Raw genomic sequence first — 26,319 nt, forward strand, 5'->3', positions numbered from 1 at the left:
GCATGTACTGTAAAGGGAAACATAAATATAAATATATAAAAATAGAACTCACATGTGAAATCAAGTCATTTTGGGGGGGGGGTAAAAATTTTTATCATGAATCCTTTTTCTATTAAAAAGGTCCAGTGTTTAGAATTTAGTGGCATCTAGCAGTGTGGTTGCAGATCGCAACTCCCTCGCTTCACCCTCGAGTAGAATCTACGGTGACCGTGAAACGCAACAGGCCCTTATCTAGATTAGTTGTTTGGTATATGATCACTTTAAACCAGCTGCATGCAATATGAAAAACATGCACGATGAAATCCTTCCTTTAAAGTTAATAACTGTATTTCTCCTAGTACCTTGACTTCAACCAGAACATTAAGAAATGCTGGTTGTGCTGGCTCCTATTTACAAATTAGAAATACTGCCAAAATCAAACCGATGCTCCCCAAAAACACAGTTGAACAACTCTTCCACACCCTCATTTCCATCTGCCTAGACTACTGCAATCCACTCTTTACTTACCTAAAGGACACGGCAGTTACCCAACTACAGTCAGTTCAGAATGCAGCAGCAAGACTCCTCAAACACACACTCAACGTAAGGAACACGCCACTCTAGTCCTGGCCCAGTTACACTGGCTCCCCATCCATTACAGAATCCAATTTAAGATTCTACGGATTACTTTTAAATCCCTACAAAGCCTGGCTCCACTTTATATCTTAGAACCTTTAACCTTTTACTCTGCTCCAAGACCCCTCAGATTGGAGAATCAAACACTGTTCAAAGCTCCACGGTCCAAACTTAAAGGGGATGATGCTTTTTCTGCTTTAGCTCCAAAGCTGTGGAACAAACTCCCCCTCAATATCAGGTTGGCTGAGTCAAGCTTTTAAAAACACCTGTACAGACTTTCTATGATTCTTTACAATGTCGACTCAAATGGTTCTTTATATTATTCTTTTATTTCTATTTCTATCTAATTTTAGCCTTCTTTGCAAATATTGTATGGTATTTAATTTTGTGAAGCACCTTGTAATTCTGGTTTTGAGAGCCACTTCAGAAATAAAATGTATTATTGTAACATGAACATATAGCTATTGACTAAGTCATGGCTAAAGAATGGATATAGACTAACAGGAAAATATTGCTAACATTATTAGGCATGTAATAATAACTGTAACCCATTTTTCAATAACACAGTATAGTATAATTACACTAGGTCTCCAACTAATGCACTGTAAATTAACACACGCTTCTAGCCTCTCAAACCCAGTGTAATGGTAGTCTAATACAGTTTTTAGTGGGGCATGCGTACTCCTATAGGAAACTTTGGAGTTCTGCAGGGGGTACGTGAGATTTTTAAATGTTAATGTTAAAAATATCAGTCATACATTATTAATAGTAATAGTCATTAGAAAAATGGCAATGTTAACAAATCACATTTATAGTCAGTATTCCCTTTTTCAATGCAGCCATCAGCCGCCATAAACTGTCACACCTGTTACACCTAAAGCCTCTGGAAAGAGTTTAATCACTGTAGTTGCTTCCCTGCCAGCCAGAATGAATGACTAAGATCCTCCACAAGCTCATGTTTCTCATTAAACTGCGCAAAAGTGGAACTGAGCAAAAAAGGCACAGTTCAATTCGACTTCAATGCCCTCTTAGTGTTATTGCATGACGACATTTGCCATTAATTTGTGATGGATTCTATACATCTGAAAGGTAGCATTTAAGTATTTTTCAGTTACAAGGTGTATATTGTAGGGTGAATTAAGGGTGGAAAAGGGCCACGCTTGCCATATAGAAGCATTGTTTATTCTTCTTAGCCTCTAGATCTCGACTTTAATTTTTTAATTTTATATTTTGTTTTATCTCTCTACATTTGATTGTTTGGAAAATATTTCAAAGAGAGTACATTAATGAAAAAAGTTAACATTACATGGTCAACAATAAATCTGTAACCTGCCTGTAGCCCAGTGGTTCCCAAACTTTTTCCTAAAGGGAACTAAAGGGACTCTTTCATTGAGTAAACTGATGACCCCTCACTAAGTGACATACTTTGTGGATATTTTATATTATATTCAGCACATACAGAACAACTGATAAACTGTACAGTGAGCCCAAATAAAGAATAACAGCAGGAAGTTTGTATTAAACAAGTAATTTGGATGAATTGTGAGCATTGGTTTAGCTCATTTCCTGTGAATATTGCATTACAAATATGTTTTCAGATATTTTTAGGATTTCTTTATACAATCCTGTCTATATTATGTTCCCACATCATACATAATTAATAAGCTTCCTTTTTTACAAAGTTGTCTTCTCCCTGATACTTGGCCATTGTTCTAATGCATGATTTATTTATGATGTTCAGCAGTGAGTAAAGGCTCTGTGAGCATAGTCTGTATTCAGGTCTTGTTATTTTTAAACTATAAAAAGGAATCTTGAAAATAACAATTTAATTTGTTTTTGTTTTTTCATAGAAATAAATTAAATTTTGAGATACGGGCCTACTGTGTATATTTTAAAGTTTTCTTATACCCATTAAAATCAAGAAGGCCTGGCGACCCCCGACGAAGCTTTGGCGACCCCTAGTGGGGGTTCCCGACCCACAGGTTGGGACCTGTTCGCCAGCAGATGGCGGCAGCGGGACGTGCTAAGTAAGTAAAGCTTTATTTATGAATGGTGAATGTATCCTTTTTATAGTCATGGTAAAGCCAGCAAGTACGGCAAACAAACACAACATTCTGCAAACGCCACTTTAACCCTCCCTTAGCTACACAGCTAGTAGCAAGCTAACGATAGATAGCAGATGTTTGCTAACCGACCAGCTGTCAGGTGCCTGATAAAGTTCGATGTGGTCCATCAAGCATCCTGTCCTTCGACCCCCAGAGGTTTTTGTTTATTTCGTTCTGTGTTTTGTTTAGTTGTTTGTGTGAAGTTGTGGGAAAGGACCCAGCAGCTGCAGCTGTGCTCTCCGTGCTGTTGTTCCCGCTGCCCGCCATCAGCGGGGGTCACATGCGCCAGGTGTGTAAGGTTACGTATGACGACAGTAAGGGAGGGAATGACGTACAGGCCGTCGGACACTTCCTTAATGTTAACGCGCCGAAAAGATAACAAAGATTGTTCACGAGTCCCTAGTGTATGGAAGCCCATTTCCACCTTGACGGGAAACTGAGATTCTGTACTGTAATGTCAGTATAATGAGAAACTTTCTCGAAATAATGAAATAACATCTCCAAATAATGAGAAAGCTGTTGTGATCCTTATACTTGAAAATGTTAAAGGACATGCACACATTCTCAGGCTGCACAGTAAAGACAAATGCCTATTTCAAGTTCCCAGAGCCCTAATGTAAAAATATATACAGGCTTTAAAAAGAAAAGAAAGTCAAGAAGATTATTTCTGTGGATTTAATTGGTAAGTTTTGTCTGTCTCAAAGTTACACTTCAACCTCGCATTCCTCATCCCTTGGCCAATTTTGAGCCGAGGCATTCTGCATGATAACCGCCATATCAGACGTGGATTAACACAGAATTGATTAGCTTTAATAAAACACATCTGAACAGTAATAATGGTCCCAGTGGCAGAGTCAGACGTGGAGGGGGTGGGCTTGGTAAAGCACCAGTAAGGGTTCACTTAGAGAGCCTCTGTTCAGGCAGTAAAGACTCTGCGTCAGGGCTTCATGAAGGACCAGACTCCCACTCTCGTCTGTATAACGCAGCTGAAAGCCCACCACCTCCAGAGGCTTCACAGCCAGAACAGCTGACACGTCAAACACATCGTATCCAGATGAGGGTCGCTGGTCCAGGGTCAGCAGTCTCTCCTCGAGGGCGGGACTTTCCTCTAGACCCCCCTGTGAGGCTGTGACGCTGTGCAGGGTGACAGTCACACTGAGGGGACGGGGGTGGAGGGTTTTCCTGAACAGAACCAGCTCTGCACCCAGCATGGAGGGGCTCAGGCTGCTGACGTTGAACCAGATCCATCCTGGAGGAGCATGGTGTGAACCTGGGTGATCCAAAGAATCATTTTCATACATTCAGTAAAGTATTTGATTTGAATGTATTTTAGCATTCCAGACATCTATTAGTTTCCATTCACTTCAGTTTGGTATGAGAATCAGCAGACACTTTAAACTCTGTAATCCATCACATTCTGTTTCTTTTAAATGATAGCGCAGTTTAGGTGCTTATTGATTTTGACAAAAATGAATGCAGACTAGATGTTCACTGTAATGGATGATTAGGGAATGTTTCCAGAGTGCATGTGAGTCCCTCCGTGGGAAACGTGGCCTTGAGGAGAGAAACTGAAACTGCTGTTTTTCTCTTCTACGTCAATGAATTAAGGATTTATTTGGACCAAAGCAGAGTTGGTGATTGTTGGAACAAACAGACTAACAACAATGGTTTTGGTGAGTTTTATCCTGTTTCTGTCCACTTTGAATGAAGTTACAATGTTATGATGATCAGTGGGGTAAAATTACTGTTTTTGTCAGTGAAGGCTGGTGGCGAATGAGATCAATATATCAGCTGTTTCTGGTTAAACAAAAAAGATATTTTAAAGAAAGGAACTTACTTTGACGTATTTGTCCCTGAAGATTAACTAACATTACGCTGCACCCTGTTTGCGAATATTTTCACATCTAACTCTGTGAATTAAGGGTTATTTCAACCAAACCAGAGTTGGTGGGTGTTTTAGTATCTGCAAGGTAAAATTACAGTTTTTTTTCAATCGAGTCTGGTGGGCTGTAGCCCTCATTTATTTTGGTTCAATATGCCAGTGCACTAGTGCAACATCTAGTGGCAGTGGACTAACCTTTAACTTTAAATTAATATACAAACTAGTTCTGGTTTTATGGTGTACGCTGTATTTATGCAATATCTTCACACTGGGAAAAATTACAAAAGTAAAGTAGCCATCCACAAATTTTCCAAATTAAGATTTGAAACTTTCCCTCCATTTTATACGATATCACTCCCTCGCTTCACCCTCCTCCTCCAAGCATTAATGAGAATGTGGTAATTGGCCCTATCCAAATCCAGTGTTTACTTTGTCTGTTCTGGGTTAATGTAGCTCTGCTTGTAGAATAGTAGAATGAACAGTGGGGTATTTTATTTTCTTGGTTTATGTATGACCTGCGAACTACACATTTTTAAAACACTGGTGTCCTGCAAACATTTGCTTTCAAAGTAGCTTCCATTACACTGGCATATAACCTAGTATTAAATTTGCTTTAAGCATGTTGCACCTCTGGCCAAAACCCAAGCAGGGATGAGACAGCAGGTGTTTTGCTGATGGAAAACTTCCAGATTAGCCAACACAAGGACGTCATCACTGGAACACTGCCAGGGCTAACAGTTGTTCTTTTATTCCTTTGGTTTGCAGTCATTGAAAGCCAGTAACAAAATGAACAGGATTACTCCTTTTAAACAAGATGGTAATTCATTTTCTAATCCTTACCAGCAACGCTCCGATAACTCTGCACCAGCGTTCCATCTGAACTCCCCAGGTCTTGAGCCTCCAGTGAGTCCAGACGCTGATAGATCCTCCTCATGTAGGGATGGGGCTTAGCCTGATGGCTCGCAGACACTTTATTGATATGTAGCATTTCCAAGATGGCTTTGTTGAGCCCCCGGTCATCCTCTGCATCTCTGCGCTGGTCCATCAGCAGCAAGCCTGTGACGGAGCACAGCAGGAGGAAGACCAGCGTTACGTCAAAAAATCCCAAACACACTCCTCGGACCATTCTGTATTAATTATATTGATTGTCTTCAAGCAGTCTGATATGATCCTATCTGCACTCGTTTTTCTGTCAATGTGCTGCTGAAAGGTCCACCTGGCAGCTATAGTGTATAGTCACATAGTACAGTCTGTGCACTAATAGGTATGCAGGAACCACAGGGGCTGTCAGGACTTAGTGAAGCAGGCCCATTCTGAAGCTGAGGAATGTTACTTCCTTTTGACAAACACTCTAGCATGGACTGTAATGAGCCTCAGTACAAGCAACCACTGGGCTGATGCACTGACTGGAAAGACTCCTCTGGGACTTAAGGAGGAGGAGTATTAGAGCCCTTAAAGGAAAAAACAGAGCTAAAGAATAAAAAAGTGGTAGTACTTTGAAATGTCTTGATATTTTGAGATAAAGTAGTAATTCGACAAAAGAAAATGTGTAACATTTTGAGAATAAGTCATAATATTTGAGGATAAAATTAAAATTTTACAAGATAAAGTTGTAAATGTGGAGAAAGTAGTCATATTTAAAGAATTACGGGATAATAGCATGAGAATATGAGAAAAAGATAACTGTACGGTTAATTTTAAGAGCAAGATGACTGTTGTCATCTATTTGACCAAAAATCACTGGATCAAAATGGACCCTGTGTGCATACAACTAATGCTATACTGAGTCAATGTTGACCCATTGATTTTTAGTTTATACTGACTGTTTTCTCAAAATTACAACTTTATTTGTCAAATATTTGGCTTTACTCTCAAAATCTCCTTTTTTCCTCTGAGTGGTCCGAATACTCCATTGTACCCTGCAGAGTATACGTTGCAGTACTTCATACATACACTGCCTTGCATACAGTACGTTTTGTGTTTGAAGCCAAAATGCAACTCAAGTCTTTTCTTCAGCAAAAATCTGAACATGGCTCACATCAAGCTGACAGAAAACCTGCTGCACAAATCAAACCACGCTACTGCTAAGCCTGCTAATCCCACTTATTAAATATCTCCACATCCACTACACTTGGAGGGATGTGTGTAACTGACATTTAAAGAATAGTGTGATCTCCAGAAAACAGGTTGGCACTACATAATAAAACACCTTGGACAAATCATTTCAACCTACAGTAGATAATAGACTGAATACCACAAACTGAATATGTAGTGGACATATTGTTTCTCAGGCTAATACTGACCCCTACTGGCTCCCTGCAAAACTACAGTCTCAAGTCTGTCAGTGTTAAAGTGATATTTGGAAGAATTTAGTCACATTTTCTCTCTTTGCTTTACACAGGTTCTTATAACTGTGCTTTTATCTTTTATGCAGTGGTGTTTCGTATTTTAATATGCGTTTGCCAAATTATAATGAATTTCCCGCTTTAATGAAGGAGACAGTGATGGATGATTAGAGTAAACTTGGACTGATACTGAAATCCAAACTTTGCATTAAAAAGAAAGAACAATGAAAACAAAACAAAGAGGGTTAAATCTCAGTTAACATTTTTTGAAGTTGGCTTCTGATGTTAAGCACCAGTAACATTACTGAAAGAGTTAGTTAGCACTTCATACACACCAAGCATACTCCTAAGCCTCAAGAGCAGCTAAATCATCACTTTTATAATACTGTCTGTAATGAGTAAGCACTAGCACAGCTGCAGGCCTTTACTCTTGTTTTAAATATTGTTTTTGTCCATAGGCTGCAACAAGGGTGTAATTTCCACTGGGGACCGGAGCATGTCCCCCTCACTTTTATCATTTTTCACCCAGTTAACTAAACTAACTTTAATATTTCATGCACTAAAACCTCTCTAAACATTGTCCTCTGAGTGTCCGGCCCCTATATCGCAGATAATAGAAGAGAGGAGCTGCTAAAAATGTTAATACACAGCAATTAACTTAATGAGCACCTGCTAGTGATGTAGCAAGTGGTTTATTCCCCGGGCTTTGCCTCTCAGGCTGCCTGCTGGCTGCCCTACCTTATCAGTGAAGCGTGTTGGGGCTGAAAAAAATATGTTGTTTTACTTTTATTACATTTATTTTTACTTTTTATAACATAAAAAGGTAATAAAACACAGGTAAACAAAAGTGATACATACTGTATGTGTCAACTGGACACAAAGCACACACCTCATAAAAAAGAAAGGAAAATAAGTAACAATTAACATAGCAGCATAACATAAAGTCTACCTATATAATATACAGACATACATATATACAAATATATATACTCTCCTACATACACATGTGCACACACACACACACACACACACGCACACACACACACGCACACACACACACGCACACACACACACACACACACACACACACACACACACACACACACACACACACACACACACACACACACACACACATATCTATCTATGAACATGTTCACATCAACCCATAATGATTCTGCACTGGAAAATCATTATCAATCATTATTACCACCATGTTGCCACAATAGTTGAAAAATATATATTTTTATTATTTTTATTATGTGATCAACATTGTCATAAACAAATGCTAGAATTCAACAACAGTCAAAGACAAGGCAGTAAAAATATAGAAAATATATAGCATATCGTGGAGCATACATATGGCAAAAGAGGTCAAAAGACACCAAGTTCCTGCATGGGAAAGTGTGTAAAGTTTTTATACGTTTATTGGGAGCAGCACATTGACACTGACATAAAATTACATATGGTTGTAACAGAAAGCCAAAATCATCATGTCACGTCTTTTGTTCTACTAACGTCTTTAACTCAATGCATTTCTAAAGCAATAATGGGGGCGTCCTGTATAGCAGCTGCTATAAGACACTGACATAAGTCGTTATTTTAGACAATGTTTACTTTGTGAGCACAGAAAAAACTACAGCTCCCATTAAAAAAACTACAAGCATGCCAGCACAGGTGCTTTTGTCTTTGACTTCTCAAGTCATGTTGTAAAGATGCAGAAGGTAATTTTTTATAAAAAATAACTTTTTTCATATTCTCTGAAACATTAACTATATCCTGACAGTAGAACATGAAAAAAATCTGGCTCCTCTGGCTCCTCCTAGTGCTCCTAATGGCATTTGCAAGAATCCACCAGGTCTGTACGAAAACAACCAATGAGAGTTGAGAAAGATAGTTGATTGTTGAGTCTCATTCTCAGATGGTCAAATATTCATATTAATAATAAACTAATAAAACTAATAATAATCTTCAAACCAGCAACTCAAAGCATTGGCATTTAAAGACCTGGGGACGTATAACTGTCAGGATATAATGAAAGTTTCAGCTAATATAAATTACCTACTGCAGCTTTAAACTTTCTGGCTTCTACGGCTCAGTCCTCTCTGTGCTGCTGTTCTTACAGCCATGTCTGAGCCAGCCACAGCAGCTCATAGAAATGGTGTTTGTTAAAAGCCATCCTTAGACTGGATGTTGTTAGCATTGATACAAAGGTCAGTGGGATTTTGAATGAGGTTTTCTTACTTCTGGAACAGATCCTGGAGGTTTCAGTTACACTAAGGATTTCTATAGCAAATGTATTGCTTATTCACATATCCAGCACTGTTAGCTCTTGTTTGGTCTCTAACAACTGCTGAGAACAACTGACAACTCCTGCAGTCAGCTGCTTAGCATGCAGTGTACAGTGGGTTTATCACAGTTTTCTCACTGAAAATGGCTGCTTGCCAGAACATAAAACCAAAACAGCGAGCTGAAAGAAGCTAAACACTCCATAGGGCTGTGGGGAAGTACAATGATAACTCTCTGTAGATGTATCACCACGAGCAACAACTTTTCCAAATAATCATTGTATCCATTATTAATATAAAAATATGAATGAGTGCAGCAGTTCCAGGACATAAAAGTCAGGATACAAAAAAGGTAATCCATTACAGTGATTTGTGATTCTAAAAATATTGTATGCAGTTTTCTTCCAGTTTACCATGTTATCTTATTTTGATTCTTTTTTTTCTCTTTATTTGCATATTTGGTGTTGAGGTAATCCCAAAGTATTCAAGTAATTTTAATATTGTGATACTCAGATTAGGTTACTGACTACATTTTTAATAGGTAAATAATAATTGTATCAGATTACATTTTTAAAGTAACCCTCACAGCCCTGAAAACGAATAACTACATTGTTTCTAAAAGATAGAGATTTTGATGTCTTCTTCCAGTTTTGCACCCCTGCTTTATGTGTTTACACAGGGGTCTCAAACAGCCGGCTTGGGCTCCATCTCCAGATCTCTGACCCCCTTCGCCTGGTCCACGACATGTAAAATGTACCATTTTTTATGTGCTTTCTAGTTTTCTAGTTTTCTAGTATATTTTTTCTACGCCTTCATGTACAATTAAAATAAAAACAGTTCTATTTTCAAAGGTGTATTCCGTTTGGTGCAAAATTATGAGGTCAAAGTTGCCTTCAAATACGTGTAAATGGTTAAGAAATGAGCAGGTCTGGGGCCGTTATTTGTTGTTGTTGTTAGGAACAAAGATGATATAAAATGATGATATAAAAAGTATGACGTTAGTAATGGAAATATAATGGAATATTATACTTTCTTGTAGAATTTGAAGATAGATGGTGTATGTGCCATTTTCTCTCTTCTGATGTCCTCCTTACATTAGTGCACTGTTCAGCCTTTTATCTCTCTCTTCTATAATGACAAAGCTGTTTCTCACACCACCAGGCACTTTGGACCAGTCTTTGATCTCAGAGCCCGGTGTTTGTCTTTAGGTTTTTCCGCTCCGATTGCTGATCCCACGGCAGCAACAAGAGGAGGGAGGTCTTCCTCCTCAGTCGCTGCTTCCTGTCCTCAGCCTCTGTCCCTCCCTCCTTCTCCCTCTCCACTCACCTCACTCTGGTGTGGGCGGAGTTTGTCCCTGGGGAGAGAGCAAGGATTCTGTTGGTGAGGTAGTTGCTGTTGAAAGCAGAGGAGAGCAGACAGGTATGGGTGGAAGAAGAAGCGCCAGATGTTAGCAGATCAGGTAAGGACATGTCTGAATGTACGTGGAGATCTCCGCTGGGGACCTTTCTTGTTCGGGGACATGACAAGACGTTTGTCTTTCTTTTCTTTTCCCTCGTTTCTTTGGTAGTTTTTCTTTTGATTTAACTGATTCGCACTGCATTTCTTCATCATCCTTTTCTCTACCCTCCTTCTCAACACAAACTTCACTTTTGATGATAAATATGCCTCTTATTGTCTCAAAATTCATCATTTACCAGAAACAGATGCCTCAATAAACTCATGTAGTCTAAATGTGTCAAATCATATTGTCAGTACATGGTGTTTAATTATGCACATTTAAGGAATTCTGGTTTACATCAGTGATGGTGTGTTTGAAGGGGAAATCATTTTAAAACTGCACATACATGCTTCTTTCTACAGTGTGTAACATGCACCGGTGGACAAAACTGCACTTTCACCCATTTATCACACACTCAGCTCTTGTGTCCAGCAGTTAGGGAGTGTTTGGGAGCTTTTTGAGGCTTTCTGTTGCACATTCTGGACTATGCATGCTGGACGGCAGCCAAACGTTATCCACTGGTGTTTTCAGCAGAATACCTTCCTCTCTCCTGATGGTCTCTTTTTGAAAATTGCTGGCTGCTAAGGACCCTGTCATTATTGAGATTAGAAGAAGAAGCCGCCGCTGTGAATGGATGTAACAGGCATTCCCAGCTGTGGAGAGAAGCCACTTGTTACATGACAGATCACATTCCCTCACAGCTGTGTGTTTTGTGTTCATCGCTGTAGTCTGTGGTTCGGGAAAGGCAGGATGAAGTGCTGCTGGGTTATGGAAGGGTTACTTATTGTGAGAGTTGAATTATGAGATGCTATTTGACCTTCATGACCTCTGATTATTATTTTAAGCTTGTGCTATGTTATCTTTCCACAAGGGAGGTGGGCTAAACAGACAGAAATGACAGCACATGTTCTGTTTTTCCCAGCTGCTGTATGAGTAGAAAAAACCTCAGATAAAATATTTATAATTCACAATGATTATATGAAGTATGGATTTTGGCGTTTTGGTGGAGCTTGTGCTATCTTTTGTGCATCCCCCAACTTTATGGACGTGTAATATTAACTCACTTTGAGTGTTTTTTATGAATTGAAAGAGTTTTAGGGGAAGATCACCAGCCATCAGATATGTACAGTATATGATAAAAAAAACAAATATTGGAGGATTTTGTGGAAAAATCTTCCCCTAAAACTGTTAGTGAGTTAATATTAGATGTCCATAAAGTTGGGGGATGCACAAAAGAAAGACTTAAAAAGAAAGGTCAAATCTAAGCAGCAGAGACCTTTAGTCCTACATTTCCCAGAATGCAACTTAATATAATTTTTTTTGTTAGATCCTCCCTGCCTGGTTAAACGTCACACACCCAGCAGTTGATTTTGCAGAATTTTAATTAAAACTCTGCAGTTTCAAAGATAACCCTGATGACATCATTAAAGGACCAGTAAGTAGGATTTAGTGCCACATTTAGTGGTGAAGTTGCAACCAACTGAATACTGCTCGCCTTCCAAGTGTGGGGTGGAGAAATGCACAAAAAATACCCATGGCCCTCAAGAACCAGTGTTTGGTTTGTCCCTTCTGGGCAACTATAGAAACAACATGGCAGACTCTGTAGAAGAGGACCTGCTCCCTCTGTAGATTAAAATGGCTGAGTCTGAGCTAACAAAAACACAACGATTCCTATATTCAGGTGATTACACACTAATCCAAACATATTATCATACAATTATGAATATTATATTTCATTGCTGCCAATAGTTCCTCCTAAATGTTACACACTGGACCTTTAAAGCAAGACTCTCGGTATGTACATTTTGAAAAAGAAATGCACATTTAGTCTCTTACAAACCATAACTTAAACCTTTGCTCTGTTATATATTCAGAGCTCACTTACGTGGTCTGGTATGACCGGTAGCTCTTATTGGCTAATGTTAGCTAAGGTTAGCAAATTTTGTGACAATAACAGTTTTGGGAACAGTGGCTGCAAAAGAAAGTGGTTCAGAGAAGTTCATTAGCATGTGGGATACTAGTGAAACAGGTGGTGCACAGCTTAGTGACTTAGTAACTACCGGTACTTAACAGGCTCATTGCCCAACTAACGTATCTGTCAAGCTAATGGTTAACACACTAGCCAGCTGGGAATGTACCAGCCAGACATAATGGTTGTGCAGTGGCTATCCAACTTATAACAGCTTACAGAGCTATGACAGTTCCAGACAGTGTGTTAATGTGGGGAGCCTGAGGGGGTCTCAGACTCCCTGGTTAACACCTATATGATCCCTATATGATCCATTTTTCACTCTTGTAACACAGTGCTGCTTAATGCGCTAACTGCTAACAAGCTTCTAACACTAGCTAGTTAACAGGCGGTCACTACTGCACAGACTCTGGCTCTGAATGTGGAAGATGGCAGTGGCCGTATCCGAGATATCCTGGCTTCATTTTAGTACAATGGGAGGAAGGGGCGTAGATGATGTTGATTTATTGATTTTTGTTTTTTCATGACACTGCGTCCCCCAATGTTGTGCCTAAGGAATTGCACTCTCTGGTTCTAAGCTTACTGAGATGGAGAGCAGTTCATGGGCTCTCTGTCCCCAGTTTTTAGTCAGCAGTGCAAATTTGCATGTTGAACTTGACACTAAAGATTCACACAGATTTACTTCCAGTCCAATGACCACAGCAGGACCACTGACTCTAAAATGTAAATGCTGGTGTGACCAGACCTTGGAAGGATCCCTCCTCTTTCACTGTATGAGCAGGTCTCTCATAAAATGTCATGTGTAAAATCTGTGGTGCCCCTTCAAGGGGATGTGAGTCAGCTGGGGAGAGTGGTACCATACCATGCAATGATGATGTTTTGTTTAGGTTTGGATTAGGGCGAGCATGTTGCACTATCATAAGCTTACAGGAATGTAAATGTAGTCTGTCATTAGACCCAGTGGCTCTGACACTCAGCAGATGCTGAGCCTCCTCCTGAATGACACATCAGAGAAAACAGTTCACTCCTGACATGTGAACTTAATCCAAGGTAAGGTTGGTGGTCTTTGCTTCAGGATCTAAATCCACTGAACCCGACGTGACAGGAAATGGGACGGCTTCCCTGGTTCCATCGTGTTGACATTATATTGTATAGCGACTGTAACATGAAGCTCTTCCAAAACAGGAAAAGGATCAGCTACAAACAGGGACAGGACCCTCAGAGTGCTCCAGGCAGCTTAACATTAGGACCTTTCCCAGCACTCCCACCTCCCAACTGCAGCCTCCCCACTGGGACTCACATCAGTCAGTGGGCCACAACAGATTACTAAGGCCTTTGTGCCATTATGCTGGGTAAATATCAGTGACAGGCTGTCATTTAGTGTGACACAGTGCTGGACAGGGTGTTATCTGCTAGAATGTGATCTACTCTTAGCTCTGGCATGCAGCTGGACTTTGTCTCATTGCTCACAAAGCTGCATGGTATGTAGCATGTTTGCCCCTTGATGACACTGGTCGTCTTTAAAATATTTAATTGTGACATTTATTAACACACTATATGGCCAAAACTGTGGGGACACCTGAACAATAGAGCCGTTTTTGATAGATAGAGGTCCAGCACTGATGTTGGGTGCTAAGGTCTGGCTCACAGTTGGAGTTCATCCCAAAGGTGTTGGATGCGGTTGAGGTCAGGGCTGTGCAGGCTGGTCAAGTTCTTCCTTTAACACACCTTTTTACACACCTTTAACAATGGATCTAATGTGTAATGTGAAAGAGGTCACTCACAGTGACAAACCCACTAAGAATAATCCCCCAGGAGCAATTTCCTTGCTCAAGCATCGATAAAGTCACTGCACACTACCTATCCAGCACCAAACAGCAGACACAGTTAGAGGCTAGATGGTGAACATAGTGAAGCATTTAGAAGCTAAAAAAAGCGGATCTTTCTCAGGAGCTGGTGGAGACCAAAACAGAGCTAAAAGGAGAGTAAATATTGGACTCACATTCATCAGGTGGACACAAACACAACTCCAAATGAATCATGATGTCGCTGCATTACTGCTGGATGTAAATAAGCAACTGTTTGCTAACACATTAACCCAAGCAACTTTACATGGTATGTCAATATTGTGACTAAAGCTTGTTGCACTGCCCCCAAGTGGTCAAAAAATAAACTGGTGCAGCTTTAAAAAAGTTGCAATGAGGTGTTTGCAATCATTCTTGCTGTATCCTGACTCTACAGGACAAATTATACTTTGGTTGATGTTTTACACACCAAAGGTCACAAGAGGTCATTTCAGAGTTCAGGTTATTGCAGTCAGGTCACATAACCTAAAATGTCAGCTTTTCAAGAACTATGAAAATGAACAGACTTGTTTTCAGCTGGACCAGCACAGATATTATAGCTTTTCAATTAAATATGTCATCCTACAGCTGAAGTTATAAGTCTTCACAAAAACAGTGCATCGCCAGCTCCCCTGATGGGGTCTGAGGTGGACATGAACTGGGCTTGTGACCGTTTGGAATCCTGTTTTTGCACTCAGCTCCTTGAACATAATCTTCCCAGCTCCCTAAACACAGGCATTGTTCACGGGGACAAGCTATGACATGTTCCCCAATGTGGAGGCTGATTATAAGGTGCTTTTCTATCCACAGTGCTTTCTGTGTGAGGTCTCAGGTAGGTGTCCCAGACAAGTGCTGAAGGAATGTGGCAGGATGACACCTGAAGCCTGTTTTCAAATACAAAACACACATCCTCAGTGGGGTCTCGGGTGAGGTAAGATGAAAGTTTATTGATCCCTGTGGAGAAAGGAAAAAACTATAGGTACGAAGAGCCAACAGCAAAACACAACATAGAATGAGAGCAGGCTATGATTGCAAAAGAAGGGGAGCAATTGAAGGCGCCCTTAGGCTATTTTAGTTTTAGTTTTACAGATGGTTTTATAGAATGTTTGTCCCCTACTGCTTTTAATAATTATAGCAACTCCAGCAAAAAAAAGGTCTTGTATATAAAGGTCAAAGGTCACTGAGAAACATCATGCCATTACTAGAGAGTCTGTTTAGCCTCAGGGAAAGGCCAACATTTGCTCGTAATGAACATATTTCCTGGCAACCTGAGCGCAGAACAAGCCTGAAGCTGGTTGAAAACTGATTATTCCTGTCTTATAATTACAAAAACAATAAACAACTGTGCATTCCGGTTGTTGTCATAAACCAGCAGTGTTGGTGTATTCCTGTATGCTTACATTGGGGCTCGCTCATGCTTCAGCTTGTAGACCTACTGCAGGAGCTGTGTCTTATTATATTGTGTCTTGTGGTGGTGGCTGCTTTTATGAAACTTTGGCGTTATGATGAAGAACTGATGATGGAGGTTACTCTCTTTATGGAACAAATTATTTAAAGGACCATTCTGTGCACAGTCCACAATTAACTTACAGGCTCATCACCCAATGGCAGGTACACCAGAAAGGTTCATGATGCATTATCTGACTAAAAATCTCATGTTTTCAGTCTTTCTGATCCTTCTTAGCTTGTCATGTCAGGGTTTATGGACAACTCTTGCAAAAATACAGACCTCTGGGAGCTTTCTCTTTGACTTCATGAGTGTCGCCACATCTCTGTTAACATGTAACACAAAGGTCTTTTACGGCCAAAACATAGAAAGCAACAAATAGTAGTAATGAGCTGCTTTGATTGGATTCACTGATGTCAGGATAGGTTATCTCCTGCCACACACATAACAGTAAAATAACATATTTTAAGAAGAGAAACATAGAAACATGGGGGTTCATGGAAAACTGAGCTTTTTTTAGCCTGACCAGTAAAATCAGCTTTAATTGCTTTTATGAATTACAGTATTTTTTACTCTTTTCTCATCAGAGGTTATACATTTGTGTTACAAATTAATGACAGAGAGTAGTAAAATAGAAATGTTTTGACATTTTGTGCCACAAACTAAAACTTTTAATCTCTTCTAGAGCTACTGACCAATCACATGGACTAAAAGCTCAAAATCACACGCCTATACATCCAGAGGAAAATGCGGCTTCTTCTCAAGAGAAACACTTCAATTGGTTCACTGAAGTCTCCTTCTGAGGGGTGTTTCTGAAAGCGACCCTGCTTTCTGTTTGGAGCTATTCCTTGAAAACCCTACAAGACGTCGGCTGGTTGACTGACAGTGATGGGTTCACGGGGTCAAACGCTAGCATGGACCTTGCTTCCAGTGCTTCTGCTGGGATTGACCTACTCATCACACAGTTCCCTTGTGAAAGTCAACAAGGGTTTAAAGGTGAAACGGGGTCAGTCGGCCTACCTCCAGGAGGGTGACCTGCTGTTCCATATTCCCCGTCAGAAGGATGCGTGCAAGGTGGAGGTGGTGTTAAATGAGCCCATAACTCAACGAGTGGGAAAACTCATGCCTCAGGTAATGGAAATACCCTCTTCTAATGAAACACCCAGTGTGTTCCAGGCAGTTTACCATATGTAGTTAAACCATGTTAGGGTTTGAAGGCATGCATTATGCTTCCATAGCACTGTTTGAAAGCTAACATATAGGAAACTATGTAATATATTATTAGTGTTATTGTTAATGTCAGTGTAATGACAACAGGAGCATTCTAGCAGATTTTGTTCCCACCAAATGTCTATGAACCAAAAGATTCCACAGTTATAAGCCTCAGTGCATGATGTACGGCACTGGTTCCCGACCCACAATAGAAGTCACGAAAGCTTTACGGAAGGTTGCAAGGTCTCCTTGATTTTAAGGGGTATAACAGAACTTTTTTTTAAAGAATATAGTTGGGCTATAGCTCAGCTTTTTAGATGAACAAATATATAAATGATATATACTTTAAAAAAATGTCACTCTCTGCTAAACAGCCTCGTCCTGCATTAGAAAAGTACACAGTTAAAACAACCAAAGAGCTAATGGAAGAATGATAGGAAAACACTGAATTTGTCAAAAAAAAGAAGCCTATTAAGTAGTTGATTGTTAAAAAAAATGAAAAAACCTTTTCCTGTTATCTGCAGTGCATTTCTAACCAAACTTATTTGCTACTGAAAGTAAGCTGCATGTGAAGGTTGAAGTGGAGGTCAGAATAAAAGTAATCCAGCCGATGTTGAACAAAATAAAAATGTTTAGCATTCTGAAAATGATGATCGAGGGCTCCGATTTCCAAGTGGTTTACTGCCACATTATAATTTCTAACACAACAAGGTATTAAGCTTGGTTTAGGCTTTCTGTACACTAGGGTTTAAGTCAGGTCAAGTGTGAAAAGCCCTATTTAGGACTTTTACTGTCTGCCCTTCAACTTATACACACCTGGCTTGAAGATCCATGTCTAGGTAGCCTCATCCTCAGTCGAGAAAGGAAAGGTATTTTGGGGAAGGTGGACGGACCCTTCTATACTTCTTCTTTTGTTTTCCAGCTAGACAGGCGGTCTCCTCTCTAATGACACTGTGCTGACAGATACAGTCATTTTTCATGCTTAAAAGTAGGAAAATCAAGTTTAGGATTAAACTTGAAACATTTACTTTCTTTATATATTATTATATTATAAGGAAAATATATTTTTGCCTGTGGACAAAGAACACAATTCATGTTCAGCTGACCGGCTCTGTTCTGACCAGAAGACCATCTAGATTCAAATGAAACGTTACTTTATTATTTGGTGTTTATTAGACTATAGGTATTTTATATAGACATAGAAGCTGTTTGAATCAGGATTACCCTAAAATCTGATTTGGGCTTCAGGTCTGAATGTTATGGCAACTACTAGCATACACAAGGTGCATGCTAAAGTGTTAAAGCAAGTCTGTGTATTTATTTATAAAAGAAATAACTGATTCTTCCTCTTATCAATGAAAAGTTAAATGAAAAGGCATTAAAACACACCTTTACTCAGTTCAATACACACAGGTGTTGTGCTGCTACAGCTTTACCTGTTCTGGTATGACCAGAAGCTCATGTTGGCTAATGTTAGCTAACGTTAGCAAACATTAGATATATTATTGTTTAACTTACTTGTACTTACTTTTACTACTGTTAAACTACGTTGTAGAACTCACCATAATTGTGTAATGTTCAGCAAAAGTAATATAGTCTTGTTTCATTTAAACAAGTTAGCTTAGCTATGCCTCGGTAGTTCAATTCAATTTCAATTCAATTTTATTTGTGTAGCGCCAATTCATAACAGAAGTTATCTCAGGACACTTTTCAAATAGAGCAGGTCTAGACCGAACTCCTCTAAACATTAATCACAGAGACCCAACAGTACCACCATGAGCAAGACCTTGGCGACAAGGGCAAGGAAAAACTGCCTGTTAAAAGGCAGAAACCTAGGACAGATCCTCCGGCTCTAGGTGGGTGGTCGTCTGTCTCGACCAGTTGGGGTGAGAGAGAGAGAGAGAGAGAGAGAGAGAGAGACAGAGACAGACAGACAGACAGACAGTTGCACAGCAACAACAGTAGCAACAACTACGCTAATAGTAGTGACATATTAGTAGTAATATGTTCATAATAGTTCTTCATATTGTAGTTCTAACTCACTCATTACGTTTGATAATCAAGATTTCTCCCTTTATGTGTTCAGGTATTTGATTGCCACTATCTGGCTGACGAGGTGAAGTATGTCCATAACGGCTGTCCATTGTTAAAGGACGACACCGTCAAGCTTCGACTGTACAGGTACAACACATGGATATCATTAAAATGGGAAATACATTTATTTTCTTTCATTCCTGTTCAAGCTACCTTCTTTCTTAATCTTGTGTTTTTTCCACCAGGTTCACAGAGACAGAGACATACACAGAGCTATTTTCCCTCCATGTGGACATTATGGAACCTGAATGCAGCATTATAAAGCTGGGACCCAAATCCCTAGAGGTTCCTGAATTCTACGGCCTCTCAGACGCTGTGGATGGCAATGTGGTGTCCTTCCACTATGAGAGGAGGTCTAGCCTGGAGTGTAGCATCCATTTGAGTAACCATGACACCCACCTGCCAGCCCACGGCCAACTGGTCACCGGAGAGCCAGAGAAAGCTACAAAGAGAGGGGACGAGCCAGAGAGCTTCATCCATCTACGTCAGCAGCTAGGTAACCTATGACACTGACAGCTGATGATGGCAAATCTCCCATCCAAAGCTTATCCATACGTAAATAGGAAACTAGCCAGAAAATTATTACAGCTGCTATCTTGTCATTAAAAGGTTTTTCCTGCCTTAGAATGACTTGATTTCACTTGTGAGAGGGGTTATTGTCTCTTAATTGATAGTGACAGCTGACAAATTGTTTTCGTTCAGGCCCAATTCTTGCAAATACCATTAGGAGCACTGGAAGGAGCCAGAGGAACCTCATTTTTTCACAGATTATCTGTCTCATGTACTACTGTCATGATATAGTTAAAGTTTCAGCAAATGTGACCAAAAAAGCACTTTTGCACATGCCAAAAAGTGATTATTTTTTTTTATCTTTGTGACATAAAGGTATTTTCTGGCTTTAAATCCATCAGTACGACAGAGTATTAGGGCCATACTATGACAAAAAAAAAAAAATTGGGGGGGTGGAATTACAAGAATAAAGTCATAATATTACGAGAATAAAGTCGTAATATTAGGTCTACGAGAATAAAGTCGTAATATTACGAGAATAAAGTCGTAATATTAAGTCTACGAGAATAAAGGAGTAACATTACGAGAATAAAGTCGTAATATTAGGTCTAAGAGAATAAAGTCGTAACATTACAAGAATAAAGTCATAATATTGCGAGAATAAAGTTTATTATTAAGTTATTATTCTCGTAATATTATGACTTTATTCTCGTAATTTCCCCCCCCCAAAAAATTTGTATTTTTTTCTTAGTCTGGCCCTAATACTCCGTTGTACATCAGTCAGTAGGTAAAAGAAGAATAAAAAATGACATCAAATTTGTGTCATTGTACAGATAATAAAGCCAGGGCAATGTGTAAGTCTGAAGGCTGCCTGAAGGGTCTGAAGCTGGTGAAGTTCACCAAAATTCCCTGTGATGATTTCCTGGTGATGGGACTGAGGTATCAGCACATAGACCCTCCCTCTCCAGACGTAGACTACATCGCAATCCGACTGGACCTCAAGGACACCAGGAGTGGCAGCATATATCAGGTCATTTGGCTGTGTTAATGCTAACAGTTTTGTCTTTCGTTGTTCCTTACTACATGTACCAGCACTATGATTTTACATGAGTATAGTAATAAGGGTTATAGCAATATATTGGACCACTATTGGTCTACTGTTGTTGAGTATTTGTGGGTTTTAGCTTAAAAAATATATTGAATAACAGCACCAAATACTGAATTTGCTTGTTTTTAGCATTTGCTTTTAAAATATTGTGATGCTAGTTTACTGTAGCATCACAGTTAGGCTAACTTGACAAAAACAAGAAATTGAATTTGAAGTCCTGCTCATTGTGTTGTCTTTGTGTAGTCCGAACAGGCCTGGATTCCAGTGCGTATTCTTGGTGCGATGCCCAACCAGCCTCCCAAACCGTCCTTCATGTCCATGTTTATCCTGGAGGTGGACCAGTTCATCCTCACTCCGCTCTCCACTGCTACACTAGACGCTGAAGACGAGGAAACCCTCAAACAACTTTTAGTTTTCAACATCACCAAACCCCCCGCGGACGGCTTCATCACCCATCTATCCGATCACACTCGCCCAATCTCCTCCTTCACATGGCTTGATCTGAACGACATGCTCATTGGGTATCAACCTCCGAACTCCTCATACACCCAACGCCGGAATTACGAGGTAGCACCCTTTCTTATACTTTGTGCAATATATAAAACTATTTGGTTTCTGAAAATCTTTGTAATCTTCCCATACAGGTGGAATTTGAGGTTCATGATTTTTTCTTTGAGAAGAGCCCATCAATAACTGTCCATATGTCTGTAAGGAATTCAGACACCAACGCACCCAGGGTGTCTTGGAACATGGGTATGCTAGCATCCTCACACTACAAATGCACAAAGCTTTTTTCAAATGCATGCAGGCAATTAAGTTGTTATGTAATACCTTTAAAATTTATTTTTACAATGATCTTTCATAGTGGCTCTGCCAAACAACTCATCACCAAATGTTCCATTGAGCTTTTAGGTCTCTTTTAGCTGTTTAACTGTTCTGGCTTTAAGACATACTTATTGTCTGGTTCAACCTCACTTTTAGCAGCAGCTACCTGTTCACTACCTACCTGCTAGCTGCTAAAGAGCCAGATATTCTCAGGAGTTAAACACAGTTAAAAGCAGAGTGAATGTTGTAGTTACAGTCATCAAGTAAACAGAAACACAACTCAAATGAATGCTAATATATTTGTGTGTCTGGTAATTGTTAGCTATCCCATGTGGTAACAATTTTGTAAGGCAATAACGTGCCATCTAGCAACTTTTTGTAGTTCTTCTGCCATCAAGTTGTCCAAGAAAAAATGTGTGCAGCTTTAGGGCTTCATCAAGCAAGGTTTCTATGTTAAAATGTAATTAGCATAGGCTAAATCTAAAAGCTAGGTTACACAAAAGAGCTTTTAACTCTAGTCTTTTTGGTATCTTTCAGAATGAGGCTTGGCATGTGCAGTATACTTAGTTAAGTAGTTTTTCTATGAACAATTTGTCTCATAGGTCTCAGTCTGTTAGAGGGTCAGTCCCGGCCAATAATGTGGGAGCAGCTCCAGATTGTAGACAACGACAACCTGAATGCTGTTCGCATCATCACTGTGGACGGCCTGCAGCATGGACGGCTCACTGTCAGAGGTACTGAGGCAACAACTGCCAGTGGACAAAACTGCTTCTTCTATCTGCTTACCGCTGTAGAATTATATATAAACATGAACAAATCATTTTAGAGGCATGATAAAATATAATACCCAACACATTTTTTTTATTGTTTTACATAAAAATCCAGGTGGAAAGGGCTTCATGTTCACTGTCAATGACATCAAAGCGGGCGTGGTTCGCTATCACCACGACGACAGCGACTCCACCAAAGACTTCATTATCTTCCGCATTACCGATGGCCTCCATCAGACCCGACACAAGTTCCCCATAAAGATCCTGCCGAAGGATGACAGCCCTCCATTCCTCATCACCAACATGCTGCTGGAGGTGTCTGAGGGCCAGATGGCTTTACTGAGAGGTTCAACTCTCCAGGCTTCAGACATGGACTCCAGCGACGACTACATCCTCTTTAACATCACCCGTCCCCCGCAGGCAGGAGAGGTCATGAAAATCCCAGGACCAGGTCTTACGGGTCAGAGGAATGGACTTTATTTCTTTATTTTATCCTGCATAGAGTAAACTTTTGTTTTTAACCAAATCATTTCATGTTTCTATTGGTTTTAATACAGGTTATCCTGTCAGCCACTTTCTGCAGAAAGACCTGTCTCAGTCCATGGTTTACTATCGACACCTAGGTAATGAGGTGTTTGATGACTCCTTTGAGGTGGTGCTGTCAGATTTCCATGACCCCCCCAACCTGTCAGACTCTCAAGTGGGTAACACTTACATATGTTGTTGCAATCCATCCAATATTTGTCAAGACAGTTCTCTAAAACCAAAACCTACAACTCAACCAATGGAAACTATATAACGTAGTCAAACTCTTACTGAGGCCAGTTGGGAGAAGAGCAAAAACATTTTCCGTTGAGAAAAACCTTCAGTGGCGTTCTTTCAATGAAGAAATACTCTCCAGTTCTAATTGAACTGATGCTAGCAGCATATACGCTAACCTCTTTAGCAGCCGCCATTGTTGTTTAACAAAAAGTGTTTTCTCACTGCGTCACACCCAGTGTTGGGAATAAAGCTTTATAAAGTAACGCATTACTGTAATTCCAATACTTTTGATGGTAACTAGTAATGTAACTTATTACATTTTCAAATTAAATAACATAATTACAATTACTGAAATTGAAATGGGCTTGTTACTTGTTACTTTTGTCTTACCTGAAACTGGTGGACAACTGCAGAAGATGGCAGATAAACACAGTACATCCAAGCGTATGTCGTTGGGTTTCCAGTTTATGATCTAACATCACCTGACCTTACGACCCCTTATGGCACCTGGCCCGAGACAGTTAGGTCCATTCATCAAATAATTATGTATTAACTAACTACTGTAGCAAAGCTCTGTTAATGTTTACATCTGCGTGGGTCTTCTTCTACTGAATGGTCCTGATTACTAACTAAGACATTAAGTGTAGCTTACAGGTAGGAACACTACTTCTTGCTGCCCTCTGGTGGATCGGGAGAATAAATAACTAGAAAAATTTGTCCCATAGCAACACTAAAATAATATAGCTTAGCATTAATAAGAGAATTGAATGGAAGACATTTGAAAGTAAGACAAAAGTTATTTCACCTATTAACTAATTATTTTTATACGGAGTAATTGGTTAAGCAATCCAATTACTTAGAACCCATCTTGCCAGGCTTGTAGCTATGCACTAGTGTCCAGAAACCAACAATGGTGGCTGCAAAAGAGGTTTGCGTAGATGCTGCTAGCATCAGTAATATCAGACCTGGAGAGTATTTCTTCATTGAAAGAAGAGCAAAGAATGGCAACGGTTATGTTGTTCATTGATCGGACTAGTTGAAGTTTGCTCATGATAGACGGTGAAAGTCAGATCCAATCCCCTGTATTTTCTGTGTGTGCAATCGCTTTTCCAAATTACGACAAGTTTGCAGATGGTTCTGTCGAACAAACAAGGTTAGTACTTGATATCTTTTTCAGTGATCTAAAAAGATGTCCTTGCGGTGCAGGTGGTGATGGTGCACATAGAGCCTGTTCCAGACCAGCCACCTAAAGAGGTCCCTGGTTCCAGTCGGTGCCTTGTGATTAAAGAAACAGAAGTAGTCCATATAACACGGCAACATCTTCACTTTGTGGACCAGGAGTCCCCCGACAGTGAGCTTACATATACGGTCACTACTCCACCTTTCTACACTGGTCCTCACAGGTAAGTATGTCCTCACCTTCAAAAACAGACTGGATGCTTAACAGAGGCAAAACATTCTGTCTGAATGATGTGCTGTCGTCTTCATTAGCAGCAGTCCTGATGCGGGGAGGTTGTTCTTAGTCGACAGCGTACCCAAATTCACCAAAGACTCCAATGCACCAGTGCTGAGGCTCTTCACACAGGTGATTCTTTTAGTTTCTTATTCAGGAATACATAGGCACATGCAGCAAGACTAGTGTATTCACAATGTATCCACTTTTTTCTTTTTTGTTTGTTTCCAGCATGCAGTAAACTTTATGAAAGTAGCCTACATGCCTCCGATTATGGACATCGGCCCTTACCCCCAGTATATCCAGCTGGTTCTCTCTGTAACCAACCACCTGGGCAAAACAGTCACTGGGATCTGCTTTAACATCACTGTGGTGCCAGTGGACAACCAGCCGCCACAGGTGAGAAAGAAAGTGTGTTGTACCTTTCTTAATCTCTTTTCTTGTGTGTGGGTACGTGTCTACACAGAAAAAGTGGATGCGTTCTGTTTCAGGTTATCACCAACCCACTGACTGTAGATGAGGGAGGGGAGTGCTGGATTGGCCCTGAGCACTTGCTGCTGTCAGACGTGGACTCCATGGAGAAAGCCCTGCAGATGGAGCTCCAGAAGGAACCGCAGCATGGAGCTCTGCAGCTAGGCAGCCGCCCGCTAAAGCCGGGCCATGCTTTCACTGCGCAAGACCTGAAAAGCCTTAAAGTTAGGTCAGACATCCTGTTTCGTAAAGTTCTTCATTTTTATGTGGGATTTATACCTAAAATAAAAATTTTAGCCAGCACAATAGCAGCTCTGTTTGACCTAATTAGTATTGATGGTAACGCCTGACAACAAAGCACAGTTGGACGGCATAAGGTTGTGCAGTTACATCTCACAAACTGGTAACTCACAGTCATCATTTTGGCTCAAAGCTACATATATGTAATTCATTTTTGACCACTAGAGCAATATGTAATTACTTGCCACATGATCTAAAAAGCATTTCACCTCCTCTCACCCACTTTGCAGTGACACTGTTCAAAATTGCTTACAGTTAGACGCGCGTAATAAAACTTCCTGAAAAATGTAGCAAACATTCCAACTTCAAATCTTGCCACATTTTATAAATGTAATGACAAGTGGTTAATTTGTGTTTATTCACCACTGGACCAACTGACTACAGCAGTATGAACCCAAAATAAAGAGATTTTGCTATGATTTAATTGTAATTAAAGGATCAAACGCATGCCAAAATAACTACATATGGGTGGCAATTTATAAAATAATCTTGTCCAATCAGGTCTGTCTGCAAGAAAGCAAGCAAAAAACTTTGAAAATACTTATTTTCTGAATGGAGTCCGGATCAATCAGAGCTATGCTAATTTAGTTCATATTAAAGTAAACCCCATAGCTATGTTAGAGTAGATGCTTCAGTGACTGTTGCCTCTGGAGGCACAAGTGCTATACAAGACAGTACGGGCTAGTCAGGTTAGCGTGCTAATTTCAGTCAATATTTCTGCAACACGATACTGAACGTAACGTCATAGCTGTTACCTCTTCGCATTCTGTTGATCATCCAGTAGACACAAAGCAACATGAACATCCCACTGGGGTCCTGTT

General features: G+C 40.0%; 2 protein-coding genes across 8 annotated transcripts in view; one reads left to right on the plus strand and one right to left on the minus strand.

The window, feature by feature from the left end:
* Window positions 1-3,381: 3,381 nt before the first annotated feature.
* Window positions 3,382-5,951, minus strand: LOC127379417 (uncharacterized). Of its 2 annotated transcripts, none has more exons than XM_051428960.1 (2): window positions 5,443-5,951; window positions 3,382-3,969 (listed from the first exon to the last, which is right to left on the minus strand). In XM_051428960.1, the coding sequence occupies exons 1-2, from the start codon at window positions 5,726-5,728 to the stop codon at window positions 3,575-3,577; spliced, it is 681 nt and encodes a 226-aa protein (XP_051284920.1). In that variant the 5' UTR covers window positions 5,729-5,951; the 3' UTR covers window positions 3,382-3,574. The 2 variants fall into 2 exon arrangements, with proteins under 2 accessions (XP_051284920.1, XP_051284919.1); XM_051428959.1 differs by having other exon boundaries at window positions 3,382-3,990.
* Window positions 5,952-10,582: 4,631 nt separating this feature from the next.
* Window positions 10,583-26,319, plus strand: part of frem1a (Fras1 related extracellular matrix 1a) — a 29,962-nt gene continuing 14,225 nt past the window's right edge. For 2 of the 6 annotated variants that reach the window (XM_051429012.1, XM_051429014.1), the window contains exons 1-14: window positions 10,583-10,694; window positions 16,679-17,124; window positions 19,292-19,386; window positions 19,485-19,795; window positions 20,643-20,839; window positions 21,161-21,484; window positions 21,562-21,670; window positions 22,345-22,476; window positions 22,628-22,972; window positions 23,070-23,212; window positions 24,481-24,677; window positions 24,766-24,859; window positions 24,959-25,126; window positions 25,219-25,427. In XM_051429012.1, coding sequence (XP_051284972.1) covers window positions 16,882-17,124; window positions 19,292-19,386; window positions 19,485-19,795; window positions 20,643-20,839; window positions 21,161-21,484; window positions 21,562-21,670; window positions 22,345-22,476; window positions 22,628-22,972; window positions 23,070-23,212; window positions 24,481-24,677; window positions 24,766-24,859; window positions 24,959-25,126; window positions 25,219-25,427 — 2,567 coding nt within the window. In that variant the 5' untranslated portion in view covers window positions 10,583-10,694; window positions 16,679-16,881. Of the gene's footprint in view, window positions 10,695-16,678; window positions 17,125-19,291; window positions 19,387-19,484; window positions 19,796-20,642; window positions 20,840-21,160; window positions 21,485-21,561; window positions 21,671-22,317; window positions 22,477-22,627; window positions 22,973-23,069; window positions 23,213-24,480; window positions 24,678-24,765; window positions 24,860-24,958; window positions 25,127-25,218; window positions 25,428-26,319 lie in introns of those variants that run through there. The other 4 variants (XR_007888304.1, XM_051429013.1, XM_051429016.1 and 1 more) reach the window with 4 other exon arrangements.

Source organism: Dicentrarchus labrax, unplaced genomic scaffold (genome assembly GCF_905237075.1).
Source record: "Dicentrarchus labrax unplaced genomic scaffold, dlabrax2021, whole genome shotgun sequence".
Lineage (NCBI taxonomy): Eukaryota > Metazoa > Chordata > Actinopteri > Moronidae > Dicentrarchus > Dicentrarchus labrax.